Below are 13,951 nucleotides of genomic sequence, written 5' to 3' on the forward strand. Positions count from 1 at the left end.
AAAAAATGATAAAAATGTCATATGGATACAGTGTTTCATCACCGTGCAATTGTCATTTAAAGTGCGACAGCGCTAAAAGCTGAAGATTGGCCTGGGCAGGGAGGGGGTGAAAATGCCCGGTAATGAAGTGGCTAAGTAGCGGATCTGTATTATTTCTGGAGAATAAGGATATCGTTTAGTATCAGTTTAAAAGGACTTCAATCCTTGCACTTCAGTTGTTGAGCTCACGGATGTATTCAAATAACCACAAGACGCAGGCAGTGAGCCAGATTCTCAAAGGACTTACGACGGCGTATCTCCACGTACTCCGTCATAAGCCCGAATGCGAGCCGTCGTATCTATGCGCCTGATTCTTAGAATTAGTTAAGCATAGATTTGGCCAAGATACAAGCGGCGTAAGTCTCCTACGCCGTCGTATCTTGGGTGCATATTTACGCTGGCCGCAAGAGGCACTTCCGTAGATTTACGCGCTGAATATGTAAATTAGGTAGATACGCCGATTCACGAACGTACTTGCGCCCGATACGCCGTTTACGTTAGGCTTACGTCCGGCGTAAAGTTACCCCTGCTATATGAGGCGCAGCCAATGCAAAGTATGGACGTCGGCAAGCGTATCTTTTTACGTTGTTTACGTAAGTCGTATGGGGCTGTGCGTAGGTTATGTTCACGTCACAGGCATTGGGTCTGGCGTATCTTAGGGCGTATCTTAGGGCGTAAATTCGACGTGATACTGAGCATGCGCGCATGCGCCGTTCGTTAGGCGCGTCATTTACGTCATTACCTCTTCCAAATTTAAATAACGCGGGCTAATGCCGGCCCATTTGCGCTACTTTGCCGCAACTTACGGAGCAAGTGCTTTGTGAATACAGCACTTGCCCGTCTAAGTTGCAGAGGCGTAGCGTAAATAGGATACGCTACGCCCACACAAAGATACGCTCTCCTACGTGAATCTGGCCCAGTGTCTCACTTACTTTACAAAGTGTTACTTTGTTTATTGGCGTGTATCATCCTTTCTGAGACAGTTGTACCTAGTTGTATTTCTTAACGGATGTAAAAAAAATAAAACTTGACAGATAAAACTCGTGATTATGAATGAGGGATTGGTCTTCCACACTAAAATTTTTTTTAGTCATGCCCTTTACTAAATGAATAAAATGTATGCAAAACTGATATCCATGACTTGTAAAATAAAGGTCTTATTGGTGTACTCAGAATTCTTTCTTTTTTCTTTTTCCAGCAAGAACACCCGGACTTCAGACACCCTGAACAAGCAGCAGACGCTGAGGATGCACATAGATATTCCACGAGCACAACTTCTTATAGAAGAGCGAGACACAATGGAGACCATTGGTACGTCAACTCTGTCGCCGTTTCAGCTACTGCCTTAGGCTGAGCTGCTTGTGTACAAAAAACACCAACCTACACCCACCAGGGTGACCACTTTTCCAAACTACCATTCAGGGACACCCTCCCTTCCCAAAAATCAGCTTGTGCTGTAACGAATCACAGTGATTGGACACAAGAGGCGGGATTTATGATTTCTCCAATCACAAGCAGGGGGCGGGGATTGTGCTCCTCCAGGCATTCCCGTCCAGGACAAGTACTGTTATAGGTAGATTCAGTAAGAGTTAGGCCGGCTTATCAGTAGATAAGCCGACCTAACTCAGAATCTACGCCGACCTATGTTTAAGCATATGCTCAAACAGAGATTCAAATTTTTTACGTTGTTTGCGTAAGTCGTCCGCGAATCGGGATTTACGTCATTTACGTCCACATCGAAATCAATAGGCCCGTGCGGCGTACGTAGCCGCAATGCACACTGGGAAATGTAGACGCCCGGCGCATGCGCACTTAAAAAAAAACGTAAAAAACGTGAGGTCAAGCCTCATTACCATCAAACACGCCCCCTCCAACACATTTGAATTTGGCGCCCTTACGCCCGCCCGCTTTAGGCTACGCCGCCATATATTAGCAGGCAAGTATATTGAGAATCATTACTAGCCTAGCTAATTTACGGCGGCGTAGCCTAAATCCTTACTAGCCTAGCTAATTTACGGCGGCGTAGCCTAAACAGGCTAAGCTACGCCGCCGCATCTTTAAGCACTCGTACCTGAATCTACCTATTAGTGAGTAAAGCAGTGATGTGGCGGCCTTTTTTGAGGGCATCAGATTGGCCCGGGGGGAAGCTGTGTCAGTTTCATTCCGGGACACTGTATTGTCCTGGAATGAAGGTACCCGGGACAGACCTGCAAAATGCGGGACTGTCCCGGGCAATCCGGGACACGTGGTCACCCTAACACCCACACAATCCATACTGTGAGCTTGGCAGGCTTTTGCGCAATAGAAAATAAATTTCTGCACATGGTGAAAGAACTTAAGACAAAATAATTATCAGAAGGGCAAACATTAAAAGCCCAACCCCAGCTATTTCTTTTGGAAACAGAAAAGAAAGGATAGATCTACTTTCATATTTTAATTGTGGATTCCCCATTGGGGAAATTTCCCTCATTTCCTGTCTGGGTAAGGCAGGCAGGAAGTGATGGGATATCTCCCCAACAGGAATAGAAACAACAATAACCCTTATACCTCGTACACATGATCGGTTTTCCCGGCGGTCAAAAGTCCGCCGGGAAAACCGAGGGGAAAACCGAGAACCTGCTTAAATGCATTTCCCTATGTACACACGGCCGGTGAAAAACTGCCATGACAGCTTTGGTCGGGAAAACCGGCCATGTGTATGCTCCACTGCAGTGTTTCCCATAGGAAACACTGCAGAGCAAATAAACGCAGAGAATCGCGGCGGGAAAAAAAGAGAATTATGACGCGTACACACCACCATCATTTTTCAGCATTAAAAAAATAAACATTTTCAGCATGTTTAAAAAACAAAGTTTTTCCAACTTCTTCATTAAAACGACAGACATAGCCCACACACCATCGTTTTTAAAAAATGATCTAGCAAAGCGCGGTGGCGTACAACACGTACAACGGGACTATAAAGGGGAAGTTCCATTCGCCTTTGGGCTGCTTTAGCTGATTTTGTGTTAGTAAAAGACGATTCGCGCTTTTTTGTCTGTTACAGTGTGATGAATGTGCTTACTCCATTATGAACGGTAGTTTTACCAGACGCTCCCATCTCATAGCTTGCTTCTGAGCATGCGCAGGTTTTTTACGTCGTTTTAGCCCACACACGATCATTTTTTTTCTTTCTTTTTTTTTCTTTCTTTTTTTTAAAGTGTATTTTGTGCGTGTACTCGAGAGAGGAGCCGGACTGCAGGAGTTGGGAGTAGGCAGGCCTCCCCCAGAGGCAATCTGCCACCTTTCTCCATGCCCTGGGTGGCAATGGTGGGTGTGTAAGGGGGTCCTCCCACACAGCCCGCCCTACCTGCTCCGCTTTGAAGCCCAACGGGGCAGAGGGACTCCCCGTTAGTCCTTCGCCTCTCTTTTTAGAGACCGCATGGTCAAAGTGCATGCATGTTAACCCAATTTAGAGTGCGTGTAAGTGTGGTGGTTTTTGTGGGAGGGGGGTGGGCGTACTAAGCGCAGGCTTACCTCGCATAGCACACCCACCGGGAGCCGGGCTGAGACCACCAAACTCAATTCACATGTAGCTGAGACCGGGATCCGAACCCCTCGCTGCAGAGGTGAATGGCTTGTCAGCGCAGTGCCAATCGCGTTGAGCCACCGCAGCTCCCCCAATCATTTTTTACAACCCGAAAAACGACTTTTTTTAAAACTACGTTAAAAAAAATGCAGCCCGTTCAAATTTTTGTTTTTTTGTCGTTTTTCAGAACCTGAAAAATGATGTGAAGCCCACACACGATCATTTTAAATGACGTTTTTAAAAACGACGTTTTTTTCAAGGCCGAAAAATGATCGTGTGTACGCGGCATAAGTTCTCATTTTTTTGCTCTCGGTTTTCCTGTCTGGAAAACTGCTACGCAGCATACACACGGCCGGTTTTCCCGACCAAGAGCAAACATGGCAGTTTTCCCATTGGGAAATCCGGTCTCTGTACGAGGCATTAAATCCCTGAACTTCCTATTTAAGTGATTTTCTCTCCAAGCACATCCTTATACATCTATATAAGATTGACGTTCAGTTTTAAGGTTCTGTATATCTGTACAGCTGGGAGTATTCGTAAAGTCGTGCATGTAGCCCAGCAAATTCTCCCTGAGATGTTCCTGTAGGACGCTGTGTTTTTCCTGTGTCTAGAAAACTTCTAAGAGGATTACCGACTAATACAGAAAGTTGATCTGTCTCTATGGAGACATTTGTTTTGGAAACAGAATTTGCAGACCTCTTGCAGGGTAAAAATATTAATGACGAAATTGTTACACCTAGACTCTAAAAGTCGCGTTCGAGAACGATTGATCAGAGGAAGCGCTGTGTAATTTACGGTGGCAGATGTACTATAGTTTACTTTTGACCTCAGTCCTGGTACATAGTATTCTACTGCAGGGGAATCTCACTCCATTCCGGTCATTGTTATGTAACGTGTAAGCATGACCTTAAAGCCCAGTTGATTGAACCCTTGATGTAGTCAGGTTACATATACAATAGTTAATATGCCTCTTTTCACTTTTTTTTATCTGCTACAATAATCTGCAAAAAAACATCCTGGCAGCACTAGGGGCCATATTCTCGTATATTTTAGGCGGGCGGCGCGTAAGCCATTTACACTCCGCCGCCCCAACCTACAGGAGCAAGTGCTGTATTCCCCAAACACTTGCTCCGTAGTTTGGGGCGGCGTAGTGTAATTGGCCCGGCGTATCCCCGCGTAAATCCAAGGGGGCGGCTTGTATTTAAATTAAGCGTGCCCCCGATTCGAACAAACTGCGCATGCGCCGGGCTTAAAGTAGCCCAGTGCGCATGCTCCAGTTCTCGGCGTAAAACGTCAATGACGCCGACGTGTGCGTCATTGATGTAAAGTCGTATTCAAGAACGACTTAGGGAAACTACGTACCCGACGGGAAAAGACGACTCGGACCCGACGCCATACTTAACATGGCGTACGTGGGACTGGCGTAAGGTTACCCCTCATATAGCAGGGGTAACCTTACGCAAACGACGTTAGCGACGGTTACGCGACGCAAATTCGTTCGGGAATCGGCGTATCAGTCTCATTTGCATAAACAAATGAGACCTGAACGTAAACGCCACCTAGTGGCCGGCTGGGTAATTACATTTAAGATCCGACAGTGTAAGTGACTTACACATGTCGGATCTTAAAGCGGTGGTTCACCCTGCTGAACAACATTTCAGCATACAATTCGGCATCGTAGCGCGAGCTACAGTATGCCGGTCTTACATTTTTTATCCCCGTACTCACTGTTTAATCGTACCTAGACGATTCCGTCTGCCGCGGGGAATGGGCGTTCCTAGCAAGAGGGAGGGTGATTGACGGCCGACTCTGGCACGTCACGCTCCCCGAAGACAGCCGGAGTAGGTCTCGGCTCTTCACGGCGCCTGTGCACAGGCTATGCGCAGGCGCCGTGAAGAGCCAAGCCTATTTCGGCTATTTCCGGAGAAGCGTGGCGCGCCAGAGCCAGCCGTTAATCACTTTCCGTCTGGATTGGAACGCCCATTCCCCGCGGCAGACGGAATCGTCTAGGTAGGATTAAACAATGAGTACGGGGATAAAAAATGTAAGACCGGCATACTGTAGCTCGCGCTACGATGCCGAATTTTATGCTAGAATAATTTTTTTTTTTTTTTTTTAATAGGGTGAACCCCGGCTTTAAGCGTATCCATGCGAAAATGATTCTAAGAATCACTCGCATAGATACGCGGGTCAAAAAAGAGAGATACGACGGAGTATCCTGAGATACTCCGTCGTAACTATACTCAGAATATGGCCCTAGGAGTGTCAGACTGCAGCTGTCACACACAGACAGCCCAGGTCTCTGACACGCAACCCTGAACACTGCACCAATCAACATCCTAGCTCAGGGAGAAAGTTGTGATGTTGATTAGAGCAGTGTTCAGTGGGGAGTGTCGGATCGCAGAGCCACTTGTGTGTGGGTGTCGTGGACTGTCTTTCTTAGTGTTGCCAGTGCAGAGTATTTTAAAGTGGTTGTAAACCCCACTTTATGACTTTTACCTACAGGTAAGCCTATAATAAGGCTTACCTGTAGGTATAAAGAATATCTTCTAAACCTGTACGGTTTAGGAGATATTCCCCCCGCAATGCGCCGCTGATTGCAGCGGCGCATGCGCAGCGGGGATCCTCGGCTAAAGAACTGGCAGCCGCCGGACCTTGCCGAATTGAAGTCTCCCGCTCGCATGCGCGGGAGTGACGTCATCGCCGCTCCAGCCAATCACAGCGCTGGAGCGGCGATACCCGGAAGACACGCCGAGTCAAGATGACATCTCGCTCGGCGTGGACCAGGTAAGTTCCTCTCACCTCGTTCCAAGGTAAGTATTTCATAATGAGCTAATATGCGGTGCATACTAGCTCATTATGGCTTTTGCCTTTCAGGTGAAAAAAATTATAAAAAATAATCGCGGGTTAACAACCGCTTTAACCATGATTTTATATTGTAAAAGGCTGCGCACACTGTTGACGCTATATAAATGCTGTATAATAATAATGACAGCAGCATTAACCACTTAACCCCCGGACCATATTGCTGGTCAAAGACCAGGCCACTTTTTGCGATTCGGCACTGCGTCCCTTTAACTGACAATTGCGTGGTCGTGCGACGTGGATCCCAAACAAAATTGGCGTCCTTTTTTCCCCACAAATAGAGCTTTCTTTTGGTGGTATTTGATCACCTCTGCGGTTTTTAGTTTTTGCGCTATAAACAAAAATACAGCGACAATTTTGAAAAAAAATAATATTTTTTTACTTTTTGCTATAATAAATAATAAATATTCCCCTCATTTCAGATCTACCCCTCAGATTTACAGCGACTGCACTTTCACATGCACATTCAGTGCAATTTCAATTTCACTTTGCACTTGTAGTTTGCACTTGTAGTGCAAAGTGGATTTGCCTTTCGGAAATAACCCCCCTTGTGTTTTTTTTGAGTGTCTGAAATGACAGCCTTTATCCTTCAAGGAACCCTTTCTGGTTTAACATAGGGACAAGATGGTATTGCGGTACAGGACATCCTTCTTGTTTAAAGCAGTTTCTGTCTTACAGAGGAAGTAAACCCTGATGGGTTTTACTTCCTCTTTGTTTCCCTGCAAAGGTAAAGCAAAATGGGCTAGTATGCATCGCATACTAGCCCATTATGTGTCACTTACCTTAAACCGAAGCCTGCGACGTCACCGCTGTCCCCTGTTGTAGGAAGTGTCCATTCTTCACCCCTCTTCTTTCTGGGGCTGCAAACTCTGGCTCTGTGACTGGCCGGAGTCGCGTGACGTCACTCCTGCGCATGCACATGACCCCAGCTTTCTAGAGTGCGCATGGGCTGAATACACCGGTGCATGCGCAGAAGACATCGCTGTACGGGGAATTGTAAATATCTCCTAAACCGTGTAGATTTATGAGATATTTCCAGCACCTAAAGGTAAGCCTTAATCTAGGCTTACCTGTAGGTGAAAGTGGTCTGTTATGCTGCGTAGACACGCTCATTTTTCAGCATGGAAGAAAACGTAGTTTTTCTGCATGTCTAAAAAATGACGTTTTCCCAACTTCATCATGAAAACGATGTTGCCTACACACCATCGTTTTAAAAAAATGATCTAGCAAAGCGCGGTGACGTACAACACGTACGACGGCATTTTAAAGGGGAAGTTCCATTCGCCTTGGGGCTGCTTTAGCTGATTTTGTGTTAGTAAAAGACGATTTGCGCTTTTTTGTCTGTTACAGCGTGATGAATGTGCTTACTCCATTAGGAACGGTAGTTTTACCAGAACGAGCGCTCCCGTCTCATAACTTGCTTCTGAGCATGCGCTGTTTTTTTTCCGTCGTTTTAGCCCACACATGACCAATTTTTACAACCCAAAAACGAAATCTTTTAAAATGCAGCATGTTTGAATTTTGAAGCCGAAAAATGATGTGAAGCCCACAGGCGATCATTTTAAATTACGTTTTTAAAAACGTTGTTTTTTATATGCCGAAAAATGATCGTGTGTACGTGGCATGAGGCCCCTTTCACGCGGGCCATCCGATCAGCTCCGCTTGTCCATTTTCCAATCTGAGTCTCTATTTTCCTTTAAAGGCATGTGAATGGATTTGTGACTGTTTGCACCCGGCTACCTCTGATGCGGTCCAGCAAAAACAAATAGAAGGGGGATCTGTTCCCTTCTACAGGTATCTGGCTGGATCAGATCAGAGGGCAGTCAGGTGTAAACGGACAGCCGACTGCCGATTGAATAAAGCAGGCTAAGCAAAGACAGAGCGGACACAGAGCTGATCAGTAGACAGATATTCTGCTGAGCAAAACTGGATTCGGCCCGCGCAACAGCATCGCACCTTGCAATTTGCTGCGATAGCAACGCGATTTACCATGCGAAAATCGAGGCAAGATTGGGATGCCATTAGAAGTAATGACATCACAAATGTGTCCCGCGTTTTGCAGCTATTTGAAATTACGGGGGCGGATTCACTGCGATTCCACCTGCGATCATGTATGAATGCAGCCTAATGCCGCATACACACGATCGGTTTGTCTGATGAGAACGGTCGGATGAACCGATCGGTCGTGTGTACGTGGCATTATAGTTATTTCAGTTCCATTCAGTCTATTCTGTTTTCACTACTTTCATAGTGCTGGTTTTTATTATTTACTACTGTTTTTGCTAACTGTCGAAAAAGACTGAAGAAGGGTTACAAACTGAAAAGACTAATCATTTGTCATCTGCTTACCACTCTACAGTTTAAAATGATGGCAAGCTGCAAGATCAAACCTGCAAGGTGTTGTATTTTAAATACAAATAATAAATAAAATAAAAATAAGTGGAACACATACAGTAACACTCATTTTTATGTGAGTGAATATGTAATTAAATTGAATTAATAGAACTCAACTGCACTGCAATTACCTTCCTGTTCGCCTAAAAAACATCCATATGCCCATCCATATATATCCTTACACCATACTGTAACGGTCAGGGGTTAACGCCGTTATGATATTCCATTCCACCAACCCACGACAGCTTCCAACACTCCACAATCCAGCAGACAGGACCCATTGGATTTCCCCCAGAAAACGAGACACACAGCTCTCTGGTTCCAAACGATTAGCTTTAATGGTAAACTCAAGCTCTTCTTATACAGTTAGAAGCATGCTGCAGTAATCAAAGGGACAATGGCACGCTCCACCCACAACATCATACAATAGGTGCCAACGAGCCTCCAATACACATTTCTTAGGTAGACTTTCTGGCACCGGGTCTGACACAATCCACATGAGCTAATTACAAACCATTTACCCAGACGAGGTGACTCTGAGATAATCTCTTTTCACCTCAATACAATACACATTCCTTTAGTAAACATAAGTCAGACATCTGACCTTTTAGATTGTGTTAATTCATATTCCACATCTATCATCAATAGAACTTTCACACAATACAGTGTTAATTAGCATCACACAATGAACAGGTCTTTAGAAGCCAAACTAAGGTTAATTTACATGACAGTAGCAGACTTAATTTCCCCCTTGACAGACTATGTTCCATATTGAACGAGTCACTCTATTGACCGGTTGTAATTAGTTCTTCTAGACATTCTTAAATACATTGTGAATTATCATTACTGTCCCATCTCATGTAATCCAAGATATCAGTTCTCAGTCATCATATGCCCCTAGTGGACATAGGATGACCCTAGACACAAGAGTCATTGGTAAAGCTGAAACAGGAGTACCCCACACCCTTCTGGGTCCCACGGGCCATACCGTTACACATACCTCCCAACTTTTTGAGATGGGAATGAGGGACACCTATCAGCAAAAGTATGCAGGCATAAGACACACCCCTTGCCACTCCCCCTTAAAGGAGAGTTGTACAAAAAAAAAACAAGATTGGTTCAACCCACAAGTGCTTTTTTTACCACTACTATTCCTTTATATTGGCTTTTGGAATTTACAAATGCAGCAATTTAGAAATCAAATGAAAGGTTTAGTGCTGCAAAACACTTGTTGATAGATAAAAAGTGCATTTTATATACATCTAAATAGATCAGACCATGTGAGGGACAAATGAGGAGGAAAGTGCTCCAAATCAGGGACGTCCCTTGAAATCAGGGACAGTTGCCTTACTCCTATAAGGGCTTGCATGTCTCTAAAGAGGAAGAAATGCAAGAATAAAGGGATTAAGGGTTAACCAGGCCGTGGTGCAGACTTGGCACGGTTTCCATCTCTTGGCAAAGGATCAGACTTCTAACCTGCAAGCGTGGAACAGGCAAATTTCAGGCTTAGGCTCTCTGCTGCCTTGTTTGGGCAAAGTATGCAAACAAGAGAAGTCTGCAGGATTTCATATGCTGCTTGTCACATAGGAGCTTTAATGTTTAAGTGGAAAGCTTGCAGCACATCTTCATGACAAACTCTCTTTTATGCTGTTAAAATATCGCCAGGGCATCTGGAGAAGAGTTATTGTCTTGTCGTGCTTCTGGCTCTTGAAGCCTCACGTCTGATCTCGCTTTCCACCTGCTGCCCGCCCCAGACTGTATTCTTTGGGGTAGGATGAGGTGATGGGCGTTCTGTCTGTCAAACTGAGATCATCGCATCCGCCAGACCTGAACTACGTTCCCTAATTCACCCATGTGTATGGACACGGAGCATCTACGGTGAAGCATCTGCTCCTAACTGTCCCTGATTTGGAACAATGTCCCTCTGCCCCTCTTTCCTCTTCATTTGTCCCTCATTTTGGGCTGATCTATAGAGTTGTATATAAAATGCACTTTTTATCTTTCAAAAAGTGTTTTCCAGCGCTAAACCTTTCATCCGATCTCTAAATTGCTGCATTTGTAAATTCCAAAAGCCAATTGAATGGAATAGTAGTGGTAAAAAAGCCCCTGTTGGTTTAACCAAACTTGTTTTTGTGTACAATTCTCCTTTGAGGCCCCATACACACGGGAGGATTTATCCGCGGATACGGTCCAGCGGACCGTTTCCACGGATAAATCCTCTCGAGGATTTCAGCAGATTTTAATGCGATGGAGTGTACTCACCATCGCATTGAAATCCGCGTCGAAATCCTCTGGCGATGACGTGTCGCGCCGTCGCTGCGATTATGACGCGGTGACGTGCGCGACGCTGTCATATAAGGAATTCCACGCATGCGTCGAATCATTACGACGCATGCGGGGGATCCCTTCGGACGGATGGATCCGGTGAGTCTGTACAGACCAGCGGATCCATCCGTTGGGATGGATTCCAGCAGATGGATATGTTCTGCATGTCAGCAAATATTCGATCTGCTGGAATCCATCCCAGGGGAGATATATCCGCGGAAACAGATCCGCTGGCGTGTACACACCATAGGATCTATCCGCTGAAACCCATTTGCTGGGATTTATCTGCGGATGGATTCTATGGTGTGTACGGGGCCTAAGGGGGCGTGGCAAGGGGTGTTTCCTATGCCTGCTTACTTTTGCTGATAGGTGTCCCTCATTCCCATCTCAAAAAGTTGGGAGGTATGGCACCTGCTCCATTTTCTGACTAGAAATGGGAATGATTGCTAATTGATTGCAGCTATTTATGGCTGGTTATTGCACCGTTCTAAAGCCCTGTACACACAATTAAACCAATTGTGTGTACAGGGCTTTAGAACAGTGCAATAACCAGCCATAAATAGCTGCAATCAATTAGCAATCATTCCAGTCAGTCCAATGAAAACAGACCGATGGACTGTTTTCATCGGACAAACCGATCGTGTGTGGGCCCCATCGGTTTGTTTTCCATTGGTGAAAAAAAATAGAACATGTTTTAAATTTTTCCTAGGGGGTCTGTGTCCCAGGCAGGGAGTCCGTGTACTTAGCAGGGGGCTGTGGACAGTTTTTCCTGGAAACATCCCTCTTATGCTACGTACACACGACCGTTTTTCGGGTTGTAAAAAATGTCGTTTTTTTTTTATGTCATTAAAAACGATTGTGTGTGGGCTCCAGAGCATTTTTCACGATGTAAAAAAATGGGCATTAAAAATTTTGAACATGCTCTAATTTTTCACTACGCGTGTGGGTTTTAACGAAGTGAAAAAAAAACGCGCATGCTGAGAAGCAAGTCATGAGATGGAAGCGCTCGTTCTGGTAAAACTAGCGTTCGTAATGGAGTAAGCACATTCATTACGCTGTAACAGACTGAAAAGCGCAAATCGTCTTTTACTAACAGGAAATTAGCTAAAGCAGCCCAAAGGGTGGCGCCATCTGAATGGAACTTCCCCTTTACAGTGCCGTAGTACGTGTTGTACGTCACCGCGCTTTGCTAGAGCATTTTTTTTTCACGATCGTGTGTAGGCAAGGCCGTTTTAGCGATCGGGTTGAAAAAAACATTGTTTTTTCTAGACCATTAAAAATTTCATTTTTTACAACCCGAAAAACGGTCGTGTGTACGCGGCATTAAAGTTAGGTTGCGTGTTATACGCCTGTGTGTGTTATACGCCGATAAATACGGTAGTTGTTTTTTTCTGATCCAGGTGTGTCTGCTGTTGACATGATGCTGTCATTGTATTTAGCTAAAATCAGCTGGATCATTCAGAATTCAACAGTGTGTATCGGGCTTTACTGGATACAGAAATGAATTTGCTGTATCACATCTCAGCTGGTGCTCTTTTATGATTCTATCTCACCTTTGGCAATACATTGGGGTGGATTCACATAGACTTACGACGGGCGTATCAGTAGATACGCCGTCGTAAGTCCGAATCCCCGCCGTCGCAACTTTAAGCGTATGCTCAAACGTAGATACGCTTAAATGTTGCTAAGATACGACCGGCGTAAGTCTCCTACGCCGTCGTATCGTAACTGCATATCTACGCTGGCCGCTAGGGGCGTGTACGCTGATTTACGCCTAGAATATGTAAATCAGCTAGATACGCCGATTCACGAACGTACGCCCGGCCGTCGCAGTAAAGATACGCCGTTTACGTAAGGGGTTTTCAGGCGTAAAGTTATTCCACCAAATACATGGCGCAGCCAATGTTAATTATGGCTGTCGTTCCCGCGTCGAAATGTAAAAATTTTACGTCGTAACTCGTCCGTGAATGGGGCTGGCCGTAATTTACGTTCACGTCGAAAGCATGACGATTTGCCGACGTCATTTGGAGCATGCGCACTGGGATAGGTCCACGGACAGCGCATGCGCCTTTCATTAAAAACCTAAAATACGTGGGGTCACTAGTATTTTACATAGAACACGCCCCCAACCAGCCTATTTTAAATTAGGCGGGCTTACGCCGGCCCAGTTACACTGCGCCACCGTAAGTTTCAGCGCAAGTTCTATGTGAATACAGGACTTGCTGCTCAAACATACGGCGGCGTAGTGTATCTGAGATACGCTACGCCCGTCTATTTCTACCTGAATCTAGCCCAGTGTTTCTTATATAATATGAGCAATACATCCACACATGGCAAAAACAGGATTTGATGACAACATGAAGTTCAAATATCAGTCATCTTTTTAAAATCCTGATTTTTGGATTTCACCATATCCAGCATTCAATGTTCTTTTTTTATATATATATATATATATATTTTTTCTTCTCACCCGGCACCCCAGACAAATGTTTCACAATGAATATAATATGTTTGACCCCCCCATGTAACTTCTTAACTTTAAATTTTCAGCTGAAAATTTCACATTTCCAAACGGCACCACATTTCAAAGTCTATTTCAATCTGTGATGAATACCCATGTTATATATAGAGCCGCGCATATAAACAATCCTCTGCATTAGTGTCAGGGATCAGCAACAAAACCAACACAAGAAAAGTTTCTGCTTCAATTAATACTTTGCAGTTCTGCCCTCTCCACTGTACACGAAGCTACGGAGGTTTATG

At 44.9% G+C, this 13,951-nt stretch overlaps 1 protein-coding gene across 3 annotated transcripts in view; it reads left to right on the top strand.

Annotated features, from left to right (window-relative positions):
- DSCAM (DS cell adhesion molecule) overlaps positions 1 to 13,951 on the top strand; it is a 712,133-nt gene that overhangs the window by 624,574 nt on the left and 73,608 nt on the right. For all 3 annotated transcript variants that reach the window (XM_040338983.1, XM_040338982.1, XM_040338984.1), the window contains one exon: positions 1,238 to 1,350. In XM_040338983.1, coding sequence (XP_040194917.1) covers positions 1,238 to 1,350 — 113 coding nt within the window. The remainder of the gene's footprint in view (positions 1 to 1,237; positions 1,351 to 13,951) is intronic.

The sequence above is a fragment of the Rana temporaria genome, chromosome 2, assembly GCF_905171775.1.
Source record: "Rana temporaria chromosome 2, aRanTem1.1, whole genome shotgun sequence".
NCBI lineage: Eukaryota > Metazoa > Chordata > Amphibia > Anura > Ranidae > Rana > Rana temporaria.